Genomic DNA, 25,587 nt, shown 5'->3' with positions numbered 1-25,587 from the left:
ACAATACTTCGGCCAATGAAACTGCTGCCTCCCCTGACTTCTGATACTGACTGTGTGCAGTTTGCATGTTCTCCAGGTGTTCAAGTAGGTTTCCCCTGGGTATTCTATTTTATCCCCACATTTCAAAGATGTGTACAGGTTGCTTGGTCATTATAAATCAACCTGTGCACGAAGTATGGGGGTGACAGGTATAATCTGTGGGGATTGATAGGAATGTGTGGAGTATAATAGAGGATTAGTGTAAATTGGTGCATGATGTTCAGTGCAGTCTTGGTGGGCTGAAAGGCTATATCCACATTGTATGAACCCGACACTGAAGGCTTTGAGACAAAATTCTTCCGTGATATCATTATTGATTCTACCGTGTTCTTGAGTAATTTGGACATCTCTGTTGAACTGTATTGCTATTTACCTTTGTGATGATTGTTTAACTAATTTTTAATATTTGTTCTGATGCTTTTATAGACGATAGGTGCAGAAGTAGGCCATTCGGCACTTCGAGCCAGCACCGTCATTCAATGTGATCATGGCTGATCATCCCCAATCAGTACCCCATTCCTGCCTTCTCCCCATATCCCCTAACTCCGCTATCTTTAAGAGCCCTATCTAGCTCTCTCTTGAAAGTATCCAGAGAACGGGCCTCCACTGCCCTCTGAGGCAGAGAATTCCACTGACTCGCAACTCTCTGTGAGAAAAGGTGTTTCCTCGTCTCCGTACTAAATGGCTTACCCCTTATTCTTAAACTGTGGCCCCTGGTTCTGGACTCCCCCAAGATCGGAACATGTTTCCTGCCTCAAGCGTGTCCAAACCCTTAACAATCTTATATGTTTCAATAAGATCCCCTCTCATTCTTCTAAACTCCAGAGTGTACAAGCCCAGCCGCTCCATTCTCTCAGCATATGACAGTCCCGCCATCCCGGGAATTAACCTTGTAAACCTACGCTGCACTCCCTCAATAGCAAGAATGTCCTTCCTCAAACTAGGGGACTAAAACTGCACACAATACTCCAGGTGTGGTCTCACTAGGGCCCTGTACAACTGCAGAAGGACCTGTTTGCTCCTATACTCGACTCTTCTTGTTATAAAGGCCAACATGCCATTCGCTTTCTTCACTGCCTGCTGTACCTGCATGCTTACTTTCAGAGATTGATGAACAAGGACCCCCAGATCCTTGTTTTCTAATAGAATTGGTATATTTCTTTGTTCGTTTAAAATGATGAAAAGAACACTTTTACTACAAAAGTAATTAGAGCTTAGATAGCACCACTGTTGTAGATAAAAGATTCCTGGATACTTTACAAAGTTGTATGGCTATCAAACCAAAATAGCAAAAATAATCAAGGATGCCCAATGGTTTAATGCTTCCTTTATTATCACGTGCACCAAGGTACAGTGAAATTTTTTTTTTGCATATTGATCAGTATGAATACTGCCATACCTAAGTACAATTACTACATAATACATAGAAACAGTGCACGGGGTCTATATGCAAGAGTTACCCAACATGTTTAATTTTTGAGAAAGCAGCCAACATAATCAATGACCACTCACACCGCTAACATTTTCTCTGCTCCCATCTCCCATCGGGCACGATACAAAAACATGAAAGCATGCACCGCCAAATTTAAGTAGAACTTCTTTCCTGCAGTTATTAGACTTTTGAAAGGATCACTCATTTAATAGGGATATATTTCCTGATATTCCAATCTACCTCATTGTGGCCTTTGCATTTTTATCTCTGTACTCTTTTTGTAGCTGTTACACTATTACGCGCTCTGTTTATTTTCTCTTCTGTACTTCCTAATGTAATCATGACTTGACTGGATAAAATGCAAAACAAAGTTTTGCATTGTATATTGTTAATGTGACAATAAGAAATCATTACCAAATAAGAATTTGAATTAAAATTTCCATTGCAGTTTAAAGGAGAGGATTTTCTCTGTGCACAAAGTGTAAGGATTTCAAAACCTTTTCTATTCTTTATTATTTTGTTGTACTTTTGTAGTATGGGTGGCACGGTGGCGCAGCGGTAGAGTTGCTGCTTTACCATGCCAGAGAGCTGGGTTTGTTCCTGACTGGTGATGTCTGTATAGAGTTGGAACGTTCGCTCGGTAACTGTGTGGGTTTTCTACCGGTGCACAGGTTTCCTCCCACATTCCAAAGATGTACAGTTTTGTAGGTTAATTTGGCTTCAGTAAAATTGTAAATTGTCCCGTTTGCAGTGTATGCGGATAGTTGGTCAGCACGGACTCGGTGGGCTGAAGGGCCTGTTTCTCAGTATGCAAGCTTTAGTGTGTAAATATAAAGTTGGCGAGACATTGCTGATTGACATTGTGACTGGATATATGGATCGATCTGTTTGTAGTCTCCTGAGACCTGGTAATAATTATCCTCTCTTGTGATAAGACTATGAGCATTTAAAGGAAGAAACTACTACCCTGTACTATTAAACCAATGGTTAAGAATATCAATATTTTAGACTATGTATTTTTCCAATAATATGTGCTTTTTATCTTATGACTAGAGGCAGGATATTTAGGCACTAAAAAACTCTGAAATAGTCAGGCAAAAAGGCATAATAACTTTTTTTTTAAAGGCACGAAAATGCATTTTTGACAAAAAAAAAGGCATGAAAAGGCATTTATATCCACCACCAAAATATGGTTAAAAATAATAATATAAAGGTATACTTAAATGACCAAAGTTGCCTGATTGCACAAATTTATTAGCATTTTTTTCCCCAAATTATCTGGTGTTAAACTATCTGTCAGACAGAGTATGCTTCACTTGTGAAAAACTTCTTTCTACCCCAGCTGAGGTCACTGGTGCATACTCGAGACAAGCTACAGACTCTATATTCATGTTGATATCTTGTGTATTACAACTACCTTTGAGAACTTTAGCTATATTTTGTATTTCTTCAAGATCTTTGTTAGCTAAAATCACTCTCTCACATTTTTCCGTGTATGTCTTTACCTACATCTGACAAATATTGTCAGTTACTTTGTTGAAAACCTGCAAATTATTCACTAATGTTTCGCCACATTTCTCAAGGGACGTGTTAGCTTGTGGGAAGTTTTAAAATTGGAAGCAATAAACACAAGATCGCCGTGGAAGGACATTTTCTGTATGATTTCACTGACGATCCTGTCGGCAGCAGATTCTTCTTTTTCAAAAAAGTCTGTGGAATTCTCTGCCTCAGAGGGCGGTGGAGGCAGGTTCTCTGGATGCTTTCAAGAGAGCTAGATAGGGCTCTTAAAAATAGCGGAGTTAGGGGATATGGGGAGAAGGCATTTGTCCTGTGTATGTATATTTGCCTCGGACATTTTGCAGGATCATCAACGAAGATCACTGCTAATTCCGACTTCTGTTTTAATTTGGCACTCTCTGTGCCACCTCTGTACCATCTGTGAAGAGGCCATCAAGTAGGGAGGCTTTTCAGATTAAAGTGTACTCATTGAGAAACATAGATTGAAAGAAGGAAGGATGTAATACGTTATTTTTAAATTGTGAGCAATGTTCAGATTGAGGAGAGATAAAAGGGAAAAGCAAAACAGTGAAGTGTGTATGTTTATTTTTTTAAATAGATCAGTAAACAGTTTCTGCATTTCCCTTTCATCTCTCTCCTCAATCTGAACATTGCTCACAATTTAAAAATAACTTGCATTTCTTCCTTCCTTCAGTCCATGTTTCTCAATGGGTGCACTTTAATCTAGTTGATTTGAAAAGCCTCTCTACTTGATGGCCTTTTCACAGATGGTCCAGAGCCATTGAAAAAGCTACTTTTCTTAACTACTAAACCAGGTTCGCTTCTTAATAAACAGACACCACACAAACTGTTTGGTAGACCAGTTCAAAACTTTACTTATTATCGGCCGATGGAAGGGAGCGAGAATTCCAGCTAAGTGACCAATGTAGACACTTGACTGTCCTCAGTCCACTTCTTTGAACAACAGAATTACATTGCATTAAATAGGGTTTTTTTGTCCCCTTAGCACATTCCACAGACATTAGTCATGGTCAGAGGTACAGGAAAAGGTTTCCACAGAATGCATCACATTAAAGGCATTTTGTTTACATAGCACAAAATAACATTGGCCATTTGGTTTACGACATTTTATCTTTCTACTTCCCTGGTTCCTCTCTCGTCACTTCGTCCTTCATAAACATTGGCCATTTGGTTTATGCCATCTTACTCTGAAGAGATGACTCTAGCTGTTTTCTCTCTTCCTTTCTCTGTCACCTCTTCCCCCATAACATTGGCCATTTGGTTTACGGCATCTTACTTCAAAGAGATCTCTCTAGCTTCTCCTCTCTGCTTGTCACTTGGGAGACAATGTTATAGGATTTATTATCTCACACACCGCAACCTGAGGCAAGCCTAATTTGACAATAAATATAAGCTGTAAGATAGCCCAGAAGCCAATTTAATATCTTCTTATATTTTAACTAAAATTCGGCTTCATCACCATCTTGCCTCGATCTTCGCAAAGCCATCAGGAATGCCAAAAGGCAATACCGGGACAAGGTTAAATCCCACCATAGCTTGAACACCTGTCGGCTGTGGCAAGGCTTGATTACTAAAACTGGTTATAAAGCGAAGTCAGGCAGCATTGCTGGCGATAGTGTGTCCCTCCCTGATGAACTTAATGCATTCTATGCTTGCTACGACATCCACCCTGACAGACTCGAGTGTGTCTGTTCCCACGTTCACTGTAGAAGTAAGATCGACCTTCCTGATGCTGACCCCATGAAAAGCAGCTGGCCCGGATGGAGTCCCAGACCACATCCTTGGGACCTACGCAGACCAATTAGTAGGAGTATTTACAACCATCTTTAACCTCTCCCTACTCCATTCTGAGGTACCCACCTGCTTCAATAAAATCACTATCATCCCGGTGCCAAGGAAAAACAAGATCTCCTGCCTTCATGACTACCGTCCAGTGGCCTTGACATTCACCACCATGAAGTGCTTTGAATCGCTAGTTATGGAGCATATTAACTACAGCCTACCAAGCAGCCTTGTCCTACTGTTACTGTTTTAACTGGTTCTTGGCTGATGCCATCTCGCTGGGCCTACATTCATCCCTGGAACACCTGGATAAGGACACCTACATCAGACTCTTATTCACCACTATAGCTCTGCTTAATTGTAATTATCCCAAACAAGCTCATTTCCAAACTCGTGGAATTTAGAGTCAACACTCCCCTTTGCAACTGGATCCTTGCCATCTTGATCCACTGACCACAATCAGTGAGGATAGACGACAAATCATCTTCCACAATAATTCTCAACACTGGTGCCCCGCAAGGAAGCATTCTCAGCCCCCTTTTATACTCCTTGTACACTCCCAACTGCCAAATACCAATCCAACTTAATCTACAAGTTTGCAGACAACACCAGTGTAGTGAGTGGTTATCGAATAATGACAAGACGGAGTACGGAAAGATGATTGAGAAGATTGTGACTTGGTGCCAAGACTACAACCTCTCCCTCAATGTCAGCAAGACAAAGGAGATAGTTTTTGACTACAGGAAGCAAAGTTGTACACACGCCCTAGTCTACACTCCAGTTCGTCCCAGCTGTTGTCAGGCAAATGAAAAAAATACTCTCATAAGTTAGTGTAGTCCTGACCTCCCATCTACCTCATTGGAGACCTTTGAACTTTCTTTAATTGGACTTTATCGGACTTCAATGTTACATCTTCGCACTAAATGTTCTATTCTTTATCAGTGCGCGTGGATAGCTTGCTGTATTTGTAGATAGTCTTTTCTTTGAGTGGATAGCATGTAAACAAAAGATTGTCACTGTACCTTGGTACACGTGACAATAATAAACTAACTACCTTAATTTTCAGGTTGTTCAGTTGTAATTTTTGCAAATACCACTTTAAAGATTTGTTTATAGCTGAACCATAACTATCTGTCAATAGTGTGAACCTATGTTGGGTGTAGACCCTGATTCACTCTATTACAGTGATTTAATACTAAGTTTATTGGCAAGGAATGCTGAATTGCCAACAGTTTCCAGATTTCCATGTTTAAATGCACATGTATGATTGAATAGGACTGAGAGATTTACCCGGTTATAACTATCCATGTTGAAAGCTTCACTGCAAAGTCCAGGTCATTGATTTTAATATTCACTCTGATTTATATTTTGTTTGGAATTACCTGTTTTTTTTTTTACTCTTTCTGTATTCTGTGTGTAGATATTCTACAGATTCGGTGACTAACATGATTCATTTCATAGTTACTTTGTCTCAATATTGAAAGAAACAGGAAAAATGTAAATGGAGAGTTGAGGAATATTTACATAACCAACTGCACCACAATACTATGTCACTGTAAATGGAGTTTAACTTTACATGAATTTAAAATACATAATTTTAGTTTCAACTTTTGGTTATGAGGCAATCCTAAGAATGTAAGAACCAGTCTGAACAAGGGTCTCGACCCGAAACGTCACCCATTCTTTCTCTCCAGAGATACTACCTCTCCCGCTGAGTTATCCCAGCATTTTATGTCTACCTAAGAATGTAAAAAATGTTTATGCAAAGTGCTACTCCCCATTTGGATGAATGTGTTGGAAAATTGCAGCTGTACAAACTCAGCACTCGTAGTCAGTATTGAACCCGGGTCTTGGGCGCTGTAAGGTAGCAACTCTACCATTGCGCTGCTGTGTCAACCCAGGTTCACATCAAGTACAGCAGAGTTATGGGCCAGTCCCACTTAGGCGATTTTTCAGGCGACTTCCTTCACTAGCCCGTTATGCAGGTGGGGGACAGGGCGAGCGGGGGCAGCAATGTCTGAGTGAAATTCACACGGTGCAAAGCCAAGGTGATATCGCGATGAACAGGAAGGTTGGCGCTGTAATTAAGACAGCGAAACCACAGTGTACGGTAAGTCCTTTAAAAGAAGGGGGGGGGAGGAGAGGGGGGAGAAGGAGTGGAGACAACTTTTAAGAAGCTAGAGGTATACGGCTGTGAAGCACGGTGGACAATAACATTACCAGTCGGTTATCCTTGCTTCTGAAAACTACTGCTTACTTTTTTTTCTTCCCAATGAGCCAATCAAATTCACCGGTCAGTACTGGCTACAACCTACGAGAACCTTTGACCTCCTGGCAACCCACTAGGACCTCCTGGCGACCCACCTACGTCACGAGAATTCTCGCTATTCTCCATGGCGGCTTCATTCTAGTCGCCGCTAATGTTGAAAAATTCGTGGCGACCATAATGAGGTCGCGACTAGTTCCCAGAATGCGGGAACTTCACACGACCATGAAGGCGACTCCCCGGCAACCACCTGGGAAAATGTGGTGACTGCATAATCTCCTGCAGTTGTCTAAAAAAGGCGCCTAAGTGGGACAGGCTTCATAAGGCTTTAAAACTACAGAGTTATCAGGTAGCATCCTAGACAATAGATGCAGGAGTATGCCATTTGGCCCTTCGAGCCAGCACCGCCATTCAATGTGATCATGGCTGATCATCCACAATCAGTACCCTGCTCCTGTCTTCTCCCCATATCCCCTAACTCCGCTATCTTTAAGAACCCTATCTAGCTCTCTCTTGAATGTATCCAGAGAACCGGCCTCCACTGCCCTCTGAGGCAGTGAATTCCACAGACTCACAACTCTCTGTGTGGAAAAAGTGTTTCCTCATCTCCGTTCTAGATGGCTTACCCCTTATTCTTAAACTGTGGCCCCTGGTTCTGGACTCCCCCAACATCGGGAAAATGTTTCCTGCCCCTAGTGTGTCCAAACCCTCAACAATCTTATATGTTTCAATAAGATACCCTCTCATCCTTCTAAATTTCAGAGTATACAAGCCCAGCTGCTCCATTCTCTCAGCATATGACAGTCCCGCCATCCTGGGAATTAACCTTGTGAACCTACGCTGCACTTCCTCAATAGCAAGAATGTCCTTCCTCAAATTTGGAGACCAAAACTGCACACAATACTCCAGGTGTGGTCTCACTGGGACCCTGTACAACTGCTAGGACCTCTTTGCTCCTATACTCAACTCCTCTTGTTATGATGGACTTACCTGGATTTTTTACCTTGTCTACTCATCTGGACGCTCACAGCGGCGGCTGCGGAGGGTTGAGATCCCGACCACGGGGGAAAATGGAGGAGGACTGGACAATTTTTGTGCTTTCCACCACAGTGATGAATGCTGTGGTGGATGTTTGTGTTCAATTTTTATTGTGTTTTTGAGTGTTCTTTTTCATTATACCGCTGCCGGCAAATTCATTTCACTTGCACTTTATGTGCAAGTGACTAATAAAACTGATTGATTGAGTGATTGATTAACGCCAATATGCCATTTGCTTTCTTCACTGCCTGCTGTACCTGCATGCTTACTTTCATTGACTGATGTACAAGGACCCCCAGATTAGATTAGATTTCCTTTATTGTCATTCAAACCTTTCGGTCTGAACGAAATGCTGTTGCCTGCAGCCATACATGTAATAATAACAACACACAAATTAACATCCACCACAGTGAGTTCACCAAACACCTCCTCACTGTGATGGAGGCAAAAGTCTTAGAGTTACTGTCTCTTCCCTCCACTTCTCCCTCTGCGCCGAGGCGATACCCCACCGGGCGATGGTATCAGTCCCGCGGTTCAAGCTCCGTGGCCCGGGGGTGGTCGAAGCTGCCGCCCTCCATTCCAGCGGACGCAGCTGTTGCAACGGGAGCTCCGGAAAACAGGCTCCCGACTGTGCCCTGGGAGCTCCCGACATTGTCATCCACTGGCCTGCGGCCGAGACCCGGATCCAGGTCGCCGCCACCAGAACGCCGCCTCAGCCGCCGGAGCACCGTCTCCGCCCCGCACCGGGCCGCCCACACGGCAGCGTCTCAGCCCCGCACCGGGCTGCCCCCACGGGAGCGCCTTCCAGCCGGGAGCCGGTCCGCCCTCACCGGAGCGCCTTCCAGCCGGTAGCCAGGCCACCCACACGGCAGCGTCTCAGCCCCGCACCGGGCTGCCCCCACGGAAGCGCCTTCCTGCTGGGACCCAGGCCGCTCACACGGGAGCGCCTTCCAGCCGGTAGCCGTGCCGCCCGCACGGGAGTGTCTCAGCCCCGCGCCGTCCGCCCTCACCGGAGCGCCGAGTCGTGCCGCTGCCCGGACGTCGCCACAGCTCGAAGACGGCCAGCCTCGCGTTGGTGAGTCCTGGCTGGCTCTACCTCCGGACCCTCGAGGTCGGTCGCAGGTTGGAGGCCGCCAGCTCCGCCATTAGGCCTCAGCGCAGACGGGGGAAGAGAAGGGGGATACGACAAAAAAGTCGCATTCCCCCGAAGGGAGAGACAGAAAGCCCTGTTTCACCCCCCCACACACATAACACCACCTAATAACCAAAAAATTTACTAAACTAGACAAAAAAAACAACACAAAAAAGTAAAAACAGACAGACTGCAGGCGAGCCTCAGCCGTATCACAGCGCCGCCACTTCCAGTTGTACTTCCACTTCCAGATCTCGTTGTACTTCCCCTTTTCCCAACTTGACACCATTTAGATAATAATCTGCCTTCCTGTTTTTGCTACCAAAGTGGGTAACCTCACATTTATCCACATTAAACTACATCTGCCATGCATCTGCCCACTCACCCAACCTGTCCAAGTCACCCTGCCTTCTCATAGCATCCTCCTCACAGTTCGCACTGCCACCCAGCTTTGTGTCATCTGCAAATTTGCTAATGCTACTTTGAATCCCTTCATCTAAATCATAGATTTTGCATTTAAATATTAGTAAAAGCCGACGGGAGAGCCATCATTTTTGTTTATATTTCTTATATTTTGGTAAATTAAATGTTTTGATATCTTGGCCATTGGTGATTAAAGTTCTTCTTTTGTAAATGTAAGACTAGACTGTAACTGGTGATTTAAGGCAATGCCGTTGAATTGCATCGTATTTGGAATAGATATCACTCTCGGTACAAATAATCTTCACATGCCACTGAAGAATTCCCACAGCTATCTTCACTGTACTTCCTCCAATCCTGTCTCCAGTAGGGATATCATTTTAGTCTCCCAGTCATTTCTACCGTCATCATATTTGTTATAATGGCAAGAGCGCCAGAAACCCGAGTTGGTTCCCGAACTCGGGTGCTGCCAGTGCAGAGTTTGAATGTTCTCCCTGTGACCACATGGATTTCCTCCAGGTGCTCTGGTGTCTTCCCACCTCCCAAAGATGTGCAGACTTGTAGGTTAAAGCGGTTGAGAAAGTAGGGTAACATAAAACTAGTGTGAATGGGTGATCAATGGTCATTGTGGACTCGGCGTGGACCCTGTTTTCATGCTGTATCTCTAAACTAAACTAAATTTCCACTGGTATGCCCTAGAGATATTTTTCTCTCCTTCTTGAACAATGGCGCTTACCTACCATTGACTGAGCCCTTCACCAGATCTGTTATATTTCTTGCTCCTCTGCCTTTCCTGGGTAGAGTTTCCCTGGTCTTTGTCTTCCACCCCTCGAGCCTTCACATCTAAGACATCGTCTTTCACCAGTTTCATTACCAGTTTATCTCTTTACATTAGCACAGCCTGACCTACTAGACATGATATTTAGACCTGTGTTTCCCATCTTCTTGCATTCCTTTGTATTTTCACCCTTTAACAATTCTCATGACTTTTGCTTCTTTTTAAAATTTCTCTTACTGCCCATATTATCCCATTAACCCATCGACCTACTAGATGACTTCTACAACCTATCACCACAACAACACCCACCTTATCCTATCAGAGATATTCCCAGTCCTATCCATCCCACCTCCATTTTCTCTGCAATTTTGTTCTTCACCCTTTCCCATTTCTGATGAAGGGTTTTTGACCTAACACACTAACCCTGTTTTTCTTACCGCTTGATCTGTTGAGTGTTTCCAAAATTTTCTGAGTCATTTCAGATTTCCACCAGCTGTAGATTTTTGATTTACATCAGTACTTTTGAAGTGTATTTATCATTGTTATGCATGTAACAAGGCAGCCAAATTGCACAAGAAAATGTACCAGAAAAATTATGCTATCATGTTAAGTCCATTTATTTTAGTGATGGTGGTTAAGCAATAAATGTTGGCAGAAAATGCAGATTGATGTTTTTCAGTTCTTTAGAATAGTTCTGTGGAATATTTAATGGCAATCTGAAAAATTCTTCTCTATCTTGGTTTAACATCACATCTAATAGAAGCCACCTCCAACTGGCCTTGTTAAACATATATAGCACTTGTCCAGCACTGCACTCAAGTGCCAGTCAAGATTTTGTGCTCAAGGCTTTAGTGCAGTTCTTGAACTTGCACCCTTTTGACTCGGAGGCAAGAATGCTAGCGTGAGCCATGGCAGAGAGAAATTAATAGGGAAATGGTGCATTTTATTAAGACAATGCAGTCCCCATGGAAAATCCTTTTTGAGCAACATCTTGACTGTGCAAAGGTTAATGGGCTGAGAATGTCACACTCCCAATGGCGCTTCTTGAAAAGACTCTTTCATCAATCTTAATCCGTGCTTGAATTTTTGTCAAAAGTTTGTAGGTGTTTTGTGAAGGAGTATGAATTATGTTAGAGCAGTGTACGCTTTGTGGGCTTGTAGGAAGAGGCATAGTCATTACTTATTTTTAATCCAACTAAAATGTTTTCTGAAAATTGTTGTAATATACTAAAGCTGATAACATATTCCGATGTTTCATCAAGAGATGTCATATTGCATGAAATAGCAGAGTGTGGGAGTTTGTCTGTGTAGGAGCGCAGCTGACAGAAGATGGATCATCTCAACCATATGTAGATCCTTACACACTGATAGCTTTGATAATAATTGTAAGATGTCAACAAGAGCTCAGAACACATAACTCAGGCTGGCGCTTCAGTGCATTAAATCAGTACTGCACTGTTGTAAATGCAGTACTTGAGGCGAGATTCCAAACGGATGATTTGTCTGTTTTGAAGAATGGGTGCAATCGTCTAGTCTGAAGAAGGATCCCGACCTGAAACATCACCTATCCATGTTCTCCAGAGCTGCCGCCTGACCCGCTAAGTTACTCCAGCACTCTTGTGTCCTTTTGTGTATTAACTAGCATCTGCAGTTCTTTGTTTCTGCACTCTACCAGTGTTCTGGCCATATTTAACTGTATTTCACTAAAATAACTGATCCACCTGTTTATCTGATCAGTGTTTTTGGCATCTTGCGGTGTAAAATGTGGATGCTGCAGTTCACACATAACAAAAATTACTGCACTGCAGAAACTCCTCTTTGACTGTAAACCATTGAGACTCCTTGAGGTCATGATTGTTGCAATTTTAATGCAAGTCTTTCTTTTCTTACCTCATTTCTATCTTGTTGTCTGCAAATTGACAGCTGCCATTCCTACTTTATAACAGTAACCACACATTACATTTAGGGTGTTTCACGTTGTAGAATGTATATCTTTTCCTTAATACCAAATGGTCAAATATACTTATATACTCAGAATTCCCTTATATTTATGTAGGGGGGAAGGAGGGAGTGGGCGAGGGGTTGGGATGCGATAAGTGTTATTGGCACACAGCACTTTAATAGTGACAATCACTGCCGTATATGTAGTGGCCACCAGCACAGGGGCATACAACCCAGAGACTAAAGGGCCTGTCCCACCAGCATGCGATTGCATGCGTCTAGCGCGACCAAACGTGGTGGCTTGAGGCATACGGCCTCAAGGGGCCGGCCCCAATTCCAACCGCGGAGGCGTATGGAGTTGTGCGGGGCTGGTCCCGACATCATACTCACCAATCAGCTGGGAGGCGGGCTGACTGAATTTGGACGTCACACGGCGTCGGGCGGTGACGTCATCACGCAACGGCACGCCGGGCGGTGACATCGGGCAACGCCACGCGCTAGGCGTACGCTGTCAAGATGCTGCATACGACGTCGAGACGCTGCGTACGGCCTCAATGCGGCTGCGGGCCGACAGGCCATTGTCGCGCGGGAATTTGGACAGTGCAAGATTTTTGGAGCCCCGCGCGATGTCGGGACCAGCCCCGCACAACTCCATACGCCTCCGCCGATCGAAGTGGGACCAGCCCCGTGAGGCCGTACGCCTCAAGCGACCACGTTTGGTCGCACTAGACGCATGCTATCGCATGCTGGTGGGGCAGGCCCTTAAGGTGATGTTAAAGAGGAGGGGATAGTTTGTCGATTTTCAAACATGCTAGTTTCTCTCTGATTAATATGTATCTGCATATCTTTATGAACTTCCTTTCAAATGGAGCACAGAAATTGTGTTGAAGAACTACTTTCCTGCAAATGGATGGCATCATTAAAGGGGTATATTTGAGTTTGCTTGATAGTTTTCTCTACCACAGGATGTTAATGAAACAGAAGTTTTTCAATTTAAATAATATTTACATTGAAGGCAAAGTACAAGAAGCTGTTGAATTGTTTCTGAATGTCCTCAATTTTGTTTGTCAAATTGCATCATTGCAATACTTAAGAAATATTTAGACAGGTATGTGGATAGGATAGGTTTAGAGGTATATGGGCCAAACGTAGGCAGGTGGGACGAGTGTAGATGGGGCAGTCTTGGCAAATTGGGCCGAAGGGCCTGTTCCCATGCTGTATGACTCTACGACTCTATGAAATAATTAATTGTTTGTGGCATCTTAATACATAATGATTTTTGTTGATATATTTGGGATGTTTTTACTGTCCCCAATTAATAAATCGTTGGAAATTTATTTATTTACAATAATTTGATTTTAATATTTTTCTTCTCATTTCAGGAAAGCCTAACCTTTGCCACATTAATACCTTTTTACCTTCCCCAAAAAGATTCTTTATTCATAAAGTACACAGAGCACATCAGTCATCTTCTCTGATTACTTGATATCCACCTTGTCTCTTTCCATATGAAACCTGGAAGCTTTCTAATCTCTATCGTTTAGTTTTGGATGGGACTGTGTAACCTGGAGAGCGTAGCCTGGAGTGGAGCTTCATTCTTTTAGTAATGTTGATTAATCGATATATATTTGCTGTAAAATACTAATCAAACCTTTCCAGTTCTTTGGAATGGTTATGTTGATTTTTTTAAGTGCTAACCATTAGTCCTGGATTAGAATATTAATTTGTAAAGATTTAACGTATTCTATTCTGACTGACTATCGGAAAGCGCTATAAAAGTTTAGTCTGGCAACCACCTGAGCTATTTTGGCCCAAGTCTACACTCGCAACCATCCCTTTATCTGGTAAATCCTTTTTTCTGCATGAAAAGGTGGCACAGAAGCACAGCGGTACAGTTGCTGGCTCATAATGTCAGAGACGTGGGCCCGATCCTGACTACAGATGCTGTTAGTGTGGAGTTTGCGTTGACTATTATAAAAATACATTTCCCCTCGGCTTCTGCCATAAGCGGCTAATATCTTACTGTGATACTATGCTGTTTAGATCTGGGCCCTTCAGCTAAAAGGAACAGCCTACAAACTGGCTTAAATATGGTCTCATTTAAGTGATGACATCATTTAAGAGGCTTAGATGATGTTGCCAGCTCAATGAATGAAGCTTGACATTTATTTTCATTATCTGTGGCCTGAAATATTATTTAATTGAAATGCACAAAATGTATATAATAAATATAAATGTGCCAAGACTTTTTTTTGAGATAGCAGTGGCTCTAAAATTAAAAAACACAATTTACCATCAGATTCAAACATGGGGTATTGAAAACAATGCTTAATTTTGAGGTGGTCTGTTCTCACACTTGAAATGGGCTGTAATGTTTGCATGACTGCATTCTCAGCTTTCAGGTTTTGGTCCAAGCTTTTTCTTGTAGTACATATAACTAATTTATAACACTACAATTTATTTGATAGTGTATCTGGGGCTTTATCACTGCAAGTACTGCAAAATATATGGGACTAGCATTGTTTATGCATAGGATAGTATATTATTAATTTGAAATGAAACTGTGAACAGTGAAACAATTGATCATTACACAATGTGCCACTTTTGAGGAACATTCTTCAAACTAGATTATTGATCATTATAAGTTTTACAGTTAATGGTGGACAATGAAGAATAATGATATGAAGTTGTATGATTTGCCAACTACTAACTTGTAAAGTTTGGTAAAACTGCAACATGACTTCCTGACACTTATACTCAATGCAATGATGATAAATGTAAGCATACCATATGCCTTCATTACCACTCTATCTACACATGTTTCTTCTTTCAGGATGTAATGGATTTGGACTCCAAAATCACACTGTACGTCAATGTTGATAAGGGGCTTTCCATTAACAGTATATCTTCTCCTCACATTTGACCTCCCAAAGTCACATTTGACCTTGCACTTTCCCAGATTAAACATGGAAGTAAAATAATTATTGCGGAACATGTGGTTAGTTGAGAGGGATAAAGGAGAAAAACGGTTTAAAAAATAAAGAGATTTGTGTTAATTTAACTTTTTGAGTAATTCACTATAATAAATTATTTTGAGGGAAAGAGACCACAAAATTCATTTTTTAGGCCAAAGCAGTAATCTTTATTTATTAAGCAATTAAAACCTCCTTGTGCTTGCACAAACCCATGGTTTTTCAGCCATCTTCGTTGAGGAGATAATTGATTACTGTTAATTCATAGATTAGATCAGGCTGGAGTGGCCCGCTGCCTGGTATCATTGCTCAGTCACTGTATCTGAATCAGATGTACTTCACTCATCTGATTCATCTACAGATGGCCAATCATTCAGAGACATGTAGTTTAGTTCAGTTTATTGTCACGTGTACCGAGGTACAGTGAAAAGCTTTTGTTGCATGCTAACCAGTCAGCGGAAAGACTAAACATGCTTACAATTGAGCCATCCATGGTGTACAGATACATGATAAAGAGAATAACATTTAGTGCAAGATAAAGTTCAGTAAAGTATAATTAAAGGTAGTCTGAGGATCTCCAATGAGGTAGATAATAACTCGGGACAGCTCTCTAGTTGTTGATAGGATGGTTCCGTTGCCAAGCAAATAGGAACAAGTTCCCAAGCAAGTTCTGATAGCATGCTTCAAATTCTGACAAACTACTGAATGATCTATACTGTTCTACCATCAGTCATGAAAATACTGTTCTTTAAAAATTATTTTATAAATTTATATTCTGAAAATAGATTGTTTTTCAAAATAGAGTGCTTTTAAATCAAATGAGCTTATAAAAAATATTAGAAAGGAACTGCAGATGCTAGTTTACAAAGAAGGACACAAAGTGCTGGAGTAACTCAGTGGGTCAGGTAGCATCCCCGGAACACATGGATACGTGACATTTTGGGTCGGGATTCTTCTTGACACTGATTTAAAAGATATTATTGTAAGGCAGTTGCTGAATGAGACATAATTTGTTTTCTCTTACTGGCAACCTGGAAGAGAATTTGATTTCCATACATTCCCATATTCTTTCCACATATTCTTTTTTATTAGGCAGTCTAAGAGAGGACTGCCTAATAAAAAGGAATATGTGGAAAGAATTATTTTCCACATTTTATTACATTACAGCCTTATTCTAAAATGGATTATATTCATTTTTTTTATCATCAATCTACACACAACACCTCATAATATAAAAGCGAAAACAGGTGTTTAGTAATTTTTGCAAAATAATTAAAAAGAAATAACTGAAATATCACATTTACGTAAGTATTCAGACCCTTTGCTGTGACTCTCACAATTGAGTTTCGGTGCATCCTGTTTCCATTGATTATCCTTGAGATGCTTCTACAACTTGATTGGAGTCCACAAGTGGTAAATTAAATTGATTGTAAGGCACACACCTGTCTATATAAGGTCCCACAGTTGACAGTGCATGTCAGAGCAAAAACCAAGCCATAAAGATGAAGGAATTGTCCGTAGACCTCCGATACAGGATTGTGTTGAGACGCAGATCTGGGGAAGGGTATAAAACATTTTTTGGAGCATTGCAGGTCCCGATGAGCACAGTGGCCTCCGTCATTCTTAAATAGAACTTTGAAACCACCAGGACTCTTTATAGAGCTGGCCCCTTGGCAAACTGAGCAATTGGGGGAGAAGGACCTTGGTCAGGGAGGTGACCAAGAACCCGATGGTCACTCTGATAGTGCTCCAGAGTTCCTCTGTGGAGATGGGAGAAACTTCCAGAAGGACAACTATATTTGCAGCACTCCACCAATCAGGCCTTTATTGTAGAGTGGCCAGACAGAAGCCATTCCTCAGTTAAAGGCACATGACAGCCCACTTGGAGTTTGCCAAAAGGCACCTAAACAAGATTCCCTGGCCTGATGAAACCAAGATTGAACTCTTTGGCCTGAATGCCAAGTGTCACGTCTAGAGGAAACCAGGCACCGCTCAACACCTGGCCAATACCATACCTACGGTGAAGCATGATGGTGGCAGCATCATGCTGTGGGAATGTTTTTCAGCGGCAGGAACTGGGAGACTAGTCAGGATCGAGGGAAAGATGAACGGAGCAAAGTACAGAGAGATCCTTGATGAAAACCTGCTCCAGAGTGTTCAGGACCTCAGACTGAGGCAGAGGTTCACCTTCCAATAGGACAACGACCTAAAGCTTACGTCCAAGACAACGCAGGATTGGCTTTGTGACAAGTCTGTGAATGTCCGTAAGTGGCCAGGCCAGAGCCCGGACTTGAACACGATCGAATATCTCTGGACCTGAAAATAGCTGTGCATCAACACTCCCCATCCAACCTGACAGAGCTTGAGAGGATCTGCAGAGAAGAATGGGGGAAATTATCTAAATACAGGTGTGCCAAACCTGTAGCATGATACCCAAGAAGACTTGAGGTTGTAATCACTGCCAAAGGTGCCTCAATAAAGTACTGAGTAAAGGGTCTGAATACTTATGTAAATGTGATATTTCAGTTATTTATTTTTAATTATTTTGCAAACATTTCTAAACACCTGTTTTCGCTTTTTTATCGTGGGCTATTGTGTGTAGATTGCTGATAAAAAAAATGAATTTAATCCATTTTAGAATAAGGCTGTAACATAACAAAATGTGGAAAAAGTGAAGGGGTCTGAATACTTTCTGAATGCACTGTATATAGCACAGAAACAGGCCCTTTGGCCCAACTTGCCCACGCTGATCAAGATGCCCCATCTGAGCCAATCCCATTTACCAACATGGGGCCCATATCCCTCTAAACCTTCCCTATTCACAAACCTGTTCAAGTGTCTTTTAAATGTTGGTATTGCATCTGCCTCAACTACCTCCTCTGGCACCTCATTCCACATGCATCACCCTCTGAGAGAAAAAGATGCCTCCTCAGATTCCTATTAAATCTTTCCTCTCTCACCTGAAACCTAGATCCCCTGGTTCTTGATTCCCCTACTCTGGGTATAAGACTCTGTATATTCATCCTATCAATTCCCCTCATGATTTTATACACCTTTATAAGATGGTGGTAGCTGGAATATAAGAAATGTAAAATTCTATTAATATATTTTTCAGTCTCTTTTCTATCACTTACTATAATCATTCTCTTTCCTTGTTTTCCACTCTGTATTAAATTTAACTCGTATTCAACCTATTTCCCCCCCCCCCCCTTGTTTCATTTTCATTTGCAAAGCCTTCCATCTCCTTGGCTGAGGATATATGTTGTTGTTCCAGTCTTTCACAAAGGTCCCAAATGCACACAGTGTTTATAGCTTGCACTTCTATCAATCTGCAGCACAAACAATATTGACCTGAAGAATGAAAGGAAAAACTTCCAACCAGTAGGCACTCTCATGAGATGGCTCACTGAAATGGATTGTAGGCCAAAACTAGTCTCTTTAGACACCAGGTAAGAATTTGCTGTGGTGAATGGCTCTGACTGCACACAGCGGGAAAAAATTTGTCACACAATAGTTCTGGAAGCAATAATTAAGAAAGTACTTCTGGAATCCAATAATTAAGAAAGTATTGTAAATCCACATATTCCACATCCTTTGATTGTCAATGCATTTCATTATGTCTGTTAACACAAATTTATTTTAATTGGCCATTCTCCCTTCAAAATAGTAATGTAATTAAGAATGTAGTATTTGCCTTAGTTACATTGTTTAAGGTATAGCCATTTGATACCAATTACTTTTATATCTTTTTAATGCAGCCACAGACATTACAGTGGGCTCTACAGAGGACCTTGCGTTATTTTGAACAGCATGAAATCAGGTAAGAATCAATGAAAACATGGCAATACTAATGTAGCTTATGAGGTCTTACAATTAAATGAAATATATTTCTAAGTTTAGAATTTGAACTTGGTGTGTATTCAATCCATTGTACTGAATAAGTAGTCTTAAGTTTTGTTCATAAATAATTTGCACATATCTCAATTTATTTTAGATATATTTTAGTTGATCAAAAATGAATTGGCTGACCTAGTCAAATTAATTCTCGTGCAACTAACTTGAAAGTTCAAATGTCATTCAACTGTTTTGTCTGTCTTGTAGAACGTGACAACTCTCAATGGGTACAGGCAAAGAATGCTAACCATTTTTTTAAAGCTGAATTTAAATTGCACAAATGTAATATAATAGCACCAAAAATGATAAAACATTGGGGAATTATAAATCTGGAATAAAAAACACGAGGTGCATTTATAAGTGTAATCTTGTATCGATGAATTAAACAGAAACACTACAGGAAGAAAGTGCAACCTTATAAAATCCAGCAAATAAAAGTATGTACGGACTGACTGGGAATTAATATTGGTGCTTGCAGATATATTTACAAATCCTGATCTGAATGATTACTTATTCCAAGTTTAAGATATTTGGGCCTTCAAATTATTTGACTGTTAATGAACTTGGTGAAAGCCCGGATAAAGGAGGAAGGTCGAAACAAATAAATGTAGAATTGCTATGAAATGCAGAATAGCAATATAAGAGTTGTTATGAAATGGGATTAAGAGAGAATGAATTAGCACAGTGGATGTAACAAATGAGTGGAAACATGCCAACAATTAGTCAGTTTTCACAAAAGGGATGAAATAGAATCGGATAACTATAAATGTTGTTATTCATGTCTTATTGAATTTTGTGTATAATAGGCCTTGATTAATGGTAGCAAATTTGAGGACAGTAGTTGTCTGTAAATAGCAGATGCCATGGATTTTAAATAGAAATATTCTGCTTGCTGAACACTGATCATTTGGGCATTGTAGAAAGCTTAACAGTTGAATGAACTCCACAACTTTCAAGATGCATTCAACAGAGTACTCCACAAGCATATCTCAATTGATTTGCTATTTAGAGTGAATCCAAGAATAAGGTAGAATAAGATGTTGACAGTAGGAAAAAAAGTGGCAACTTACTAAAGGAGTTATTTCAAAGTGGACAGAATTGTTAAGCATTGTAACCAGGGCCCAAGGTTGGTTCAATTATGTTTCTCATTTATGTGAAACCTAGATTCAGAAATTCAATGCAGATTGAATTTGGAATAGATAGGGTAAATGCACAGTCTTTTACCTAGAATAGGGGAATTGAAAACCAGAGGTTTACGGTGAGGGGAGAAAGAGTTTACTTCGGAGTCACGTGAGTGACTACGTGAAGAACCCCGCCAGGACGCATGCGTGTCATATCGCTTTCACGCTTGCGAAACGACAGGAAGGGTGGAGCGTTCCCCCGCAGCGGTAAGTTTGAAACCGTGACCTGCAGGTAAGTGATTTACTCTGCGGTAGTTTTTGTCCCCGCGTAGTTTTTACACAGGGGGGGAACAAGTGCTGCGAGTGAAGCTGGCTGGGGAGGACCGCGAAGTTGCGGGAGCCAGCAGCAGCTGAAGGCACAAGCCCCGTAAGGGATCAGCTGTGCCGACTTTTGGTCCCGCGCCGGCCAGAACACCACGGCCGGGCGGGAGACTATTCAGAATGGGGCCGTCGACTTTTGACAAGTCGAAAACGACAGGAGGCGGGGTGGAACGACGTTCCCCCGTAGCGACAATTTAAACCCAGGACCTGCAGGTAAGAGCTGCGGTCTTTTTGTGTTTTCCCATGCTGATTACAGGTGGAGAAACCAACGGGCTGCGACAAAGCTGGTGGGCTAGCAGCGGCCAGCGGCACTTCAATCACCTATAATGGGATCAGCTGTGCCCGATGTCGCCTCCGCACCGGCCAGATCCACTCCGCGGCCGGGCGGTAAGGCAAGACAAAAAACCATCAAAGTCGTGGACTCAGAGGAGTCCGGCTTTGAGCAGCCGCGGGCGGCCAGCGACCGTGAGCGCTGGAGCCGGATGGAGCGGTGTGTGGAGCATTTGCTCCAACGTGACAGGCTCCGGGAGATGGAGTCGGGTCACAGTGGGCTCTATGGCAAACCCACAGCAGTACCTCTTGAAGGGCTGCACAGTGCTTCTACCTCATCAGAGGGGAGCACTGCAGGTCAGTTCTGGGCTGATCTGGAAGAGGGGTTCGCAGAAGAAAAGTCAAGTGTGCAGGGGGTGCAGGAACAAGAACACCTACTGGACATGGTGTCCAATGTCATACAGCCAGACCAGACTGGCCAAAACCTGGAGCAAAAGCTAGCTGCCGGTATAGACTATATGTCTCTAAACCAGCTACAAGAACAGGCTGTACTGGACACCACATCAAGACACCGATACTACTATTTGGAGGCAACCTATCGAAGCAAGTCAAGGAGCTCGATGAGGAAGCAAAAACCCTGGGACTAATAAAAGGGACTCCATCGAAAACCCACTACAGCCATAGACAGCACCCCTACGCACCCACCAGTAGAGCAAGATCGACTGGTGAAAGCTCGAAGGCCCGGCACACAAAACATGAGTCTTTTTTAGGCCATGGCCCAGGCCGGCCTTCCTGGAAAATATGCGGACCTCCAACGTCAACCAAACCACAAATCCAGACACCAGCGCATCAACATCAGCGAAGAACTTACAAAAATAAGTAAACCTGCCACTGGTAACTATGGAGGTAGGTGGGTCTGGTTCCCTACAAAATACAGGGAGCATGGAGGTTGGGGGAGAGAATACACTCCTTTCTGAATGCATGGAGCAAAGGAGGTGTAATTGGAAAAAATCCAACACGAACCATTAGAATTCGTGTCCAATATATTTACCAAAAACAAAAAGATGGTGGTTGTCACATCATCATAGATCTGACCAAATTGAATACATTTGTACAATATATTCATTTCAAAATGGAAACCTTTGTTACTGCTAAACAATTAATTTCCAAAGGTTACTTCATGGCCAGCATCGATTTAAAAGATGCTTACTATTCAGTGCCTATACGACGTGACCACAGATGTTACTTAAAATTCAACTGGATGGGACAGCTCTGGCAGTATACAGCACTACCAAATGGTTTATCATCAGCCCCAGGCTGTTCACAAAAATTTTGGAACCAGCCCTAGCGTTTCTACGGAAACAAAAACACATGGTCATGGCATATCTAGATGACATACTTATTGTGGGCAAAACTTTGGAATTGGCCAAACAAACTGTAACAGCCACAAAACAGTTATTTGAAACTGGGGTTTATTATCCATCCAGTTAAATCTAAATTAACGCCTTCCACTACTATGGACTATTTGGGGTTCACAACTGACTCAGTTCACATGTCGGTGACTTTGCCAAAGGGAAAGGCTATAGACTTAATAGAGGCTTGCAATAACCTCATTGACATCAGTAACCGCCCATCAGATTGGTAGCAAAAGTAATTGACAAAATGGTGGCTGCTTTTCCAGCCACACAATTTGGACCTTTACATTACCAAAATTTACAGAGAGCAAAAATACAAGCACTCAAAATCAATGCTGGTCATTTTGACAGACCAATGCAGCTACCAATCAAAGCTATAATGGAACCAAAATGGTGGATAGATAACATTTGGCTTTGTTTCAATCCAGTCATTGTCAGTAACCCTTATATGGTGCTACAAACTGATGCCAGTGCACTTGGTTGGGGTGCCACCAATTCCATCTCCAGCTGTGGAGGTGGATGGACTGCTCAGGAGGCATAATTATTACTAACACTGGGCATAAACTACCTGGAAATGTTGGGTACATTCTATGGCCTAAAGTCATATTGTACTGGGTCATATCACCAGCATGTTAGACTACAGATTGACAATACCACCGTGGTAGCATATATCAACCACATGGGTGGAAACAAATCGACATCATGTGACAATCTGGCTAATACAATTTGGCAGTGGTGTATCCAGAGAGATATTTGGATATCAGCTACTTGCCTACCAGGTAAACTAAATTTAGTGGCAGCCACCAGGTCACGCAAATTTAATGAAAACACCGAATGGATGTTGAATAAAAAGTATTTGCTGATATTACAGCATGATATGGAACACCAGATATCGATCTATTCGCATCCAGGCTTAATCACCAGTTATCAAATTATGTTTCATGGGAACCAGACCCTGGGGCAGCGGCGACAGATGCATTTTCGCTGCATTGGGGGGGAAATTGTTTATTTATGCATTCCTTTCTGCCTCATCAGTCGGGTATTAAGGAAAATACAGCAGGACTCTGCGTCTGGTATTTTGGTAGTACCCGATTGGCCTACTCAACCATGGTTCCCAGTGATAATGAACATGGTATTAGAACCATGTATCACCATCCCGAATAGACCAGACTTGTTGGTTCATCCCGTAACAAGGGTTAGCCACCCATGCCATAACTATTTGAATTTATTAATTTGTAGAGTTTAAAAATACCTCTACTACAGCTGGGACTGACGGACCGAACAGTGAACATGATTTCGGCGGCCCAAAGACAGTCCACCAAAAAAACAAAAAAAAAACAGTATCTGGTCTATATCAGGAAGTGGGAGATGTATTGTAACAAAAACAGCATCAACTACAGAGATATGAACATCCCGTCTGTTCTGGAATACCTGGCAGGCCTCCATTATGATGAGGGGCTCAGTTATAGTGCCATCAACTGCGCCAGAAGTGCCTTATCGACTTATCTATGGCAAGGAACAGAGCGTCACTCTGTTGGAACTCACCCACTGGTAACAAAACTTATGAGGGGAATTTTTAATACCAATCCCCCAAGAACCAGGTACTCCCAAATATGGGATGTGAGTATTGTCCTGAAGATGCTCAGGAATTGGTCTCCAGCAACAGCTCTGTCCCTACATAGACTGACATTAAAAACAGTCATGCTAATGGCATTGGTCACGGCACAAAGGGTACAGTCATTACATAAATTAAGACTGGACAACATGACTTCTTCATCTAAAAACGTTACGTTTCATATTTATGAATTAGTGAAACAGAACAGACAGGGATCAGCGGGTCTCAATATCGAATTTAGGTCTTACCTAACAGATGATCGTCTCTGTATAGTAAAACATTTATCGTTATATATGGAGAAAACAAAAATCATCAGAGGCAATGAGAAGGCACTTTTAGTCAGCCATAAGCAACCACACAAAAAAGTGTCGGTCCAGACCATCTCAAGATGGCTGAAACAGGTTCTAACACAGGCTGGGGTGGATACTAATATTTTAAATCTCATTCCACCAGGGCTGCAGCTACATCGGCAGCTATGCAGTTGGATGTACCAATGGACCAAACCCTCAAGGCAGCAGGATGGTCAGGGGAAAAAACATTCCAACTATTTTATCATAAACCAGTCATTAAACCTGGAACATTTGCAGAAACATTTTAAGTTCTGTAATTTAATTACCCCATAAATAGGGGTTATAATTTGTGTTAATAAATTCATGGATTTCAATGTCGGATTCATGTCTAAAATATGTTGACACAATTCCTCCTACAGGCATCAAGGCAGATGTGATGCATGGACTCGTTTCCACGGCATGAAATCACAGAGCTTTAAAATCTTCACGTAGTCACTCACGTGACTCCGAAGTAAAATAGTAAGATTAAACGAGAACTTACCAGTTTGAAGTTTGATCGTTATTTTATGAGGAGTAACGTTGAGGGATTACGTGCCCTCCGCTCCCACCCTTGATCATATACTTAACTGGTATCTCTTCTCTAATCTTACTATGTTTAGTCATTACAGTTATCTGTGATTTCACACCGCTGCTTTGAAGAATGACACGCATGCGTCCTGGCGGGGTTCTTCACGTAATCCCTCAACGTTACTCCTCATAAAATAACGATCAAACTTCAAACTGGTAAGTTCTCGTTTAATCTTACTATTTAATAGGAAACCGAGGGGCAACTTATTTACACAAAAGGTGGTACATGGAACAAGCTGCCGGAGGAGGTAGTTGAGGCAGATACTATTGCAACCTTTTAGAAACAATAGACAGGTACATGGATAGGATATGAACCAAGTGCAGACAGGTGGGATTAGTAGAAATGGGGCATGTTGGTCATCGTGGGAAAATTGGGCCGAAGGGCCTGTTTCCACACTATGACTCAAAATATTAGAAAACTTTACACATGTTACCTTTGCCATAAATGTTATTTTGTTCTCCTTTCCTCCTCCTCCTCAGGTATTTATTCTCAGAGCATTTTATCCTGTTCTTCTCCAATGGTCCTTTAAAATAATTATTAACCACTACCCATCCATCTCCGATATCCCAACCTGAGTGTTACACTGAAATAATCCCTCACCTTTATTCCTTCAGAATGTGCATAAAGTGATTCC

General features: G+C 41.9%; 1 protein-coding gene across 1 annotated transcript in view; it reads left to right on the top strand.

The window, feature by feature from the left end:
* The window catches only part of gucy1a2 (guanylate cyclase 1 soluble subunit alpha 2), a 161,092-nt gene that overhangs the window by 15,347 nt on the left and 120,158 nt on the right, over positions 1–25,587 (top strand). The window contains exon 2 of the mRNA XM_033022678.1: positions 19,098–19,159. Within this exon, the coding sequence (XP_032878569.1) occupies positions 19,098–19,159 (62 nt within the window). The remainder of the gene's footprint in view (positions 1–19,097; positions 19,160–25,587) is intronic.

This window comes from Amblyraja radiata, chromosome 6 (assembly GCF_010909765.2).
Source record: "Amblyraja radiata isolate CabotCenter1 chromosome 6, sAmbRad1.1.pri, whole genome shotgun sequence".
Classification (NCBI taxonomy): domain Eukaryota; kingdom Metazoa; phylum Chordata; class Chondrichthyes; order Rajiformes; family Rajidae; genus Amblyraja; species Amblyraja radiata.
This window is presented reverse-complemented; position numbering and strand designations above follow the sequence as displayed.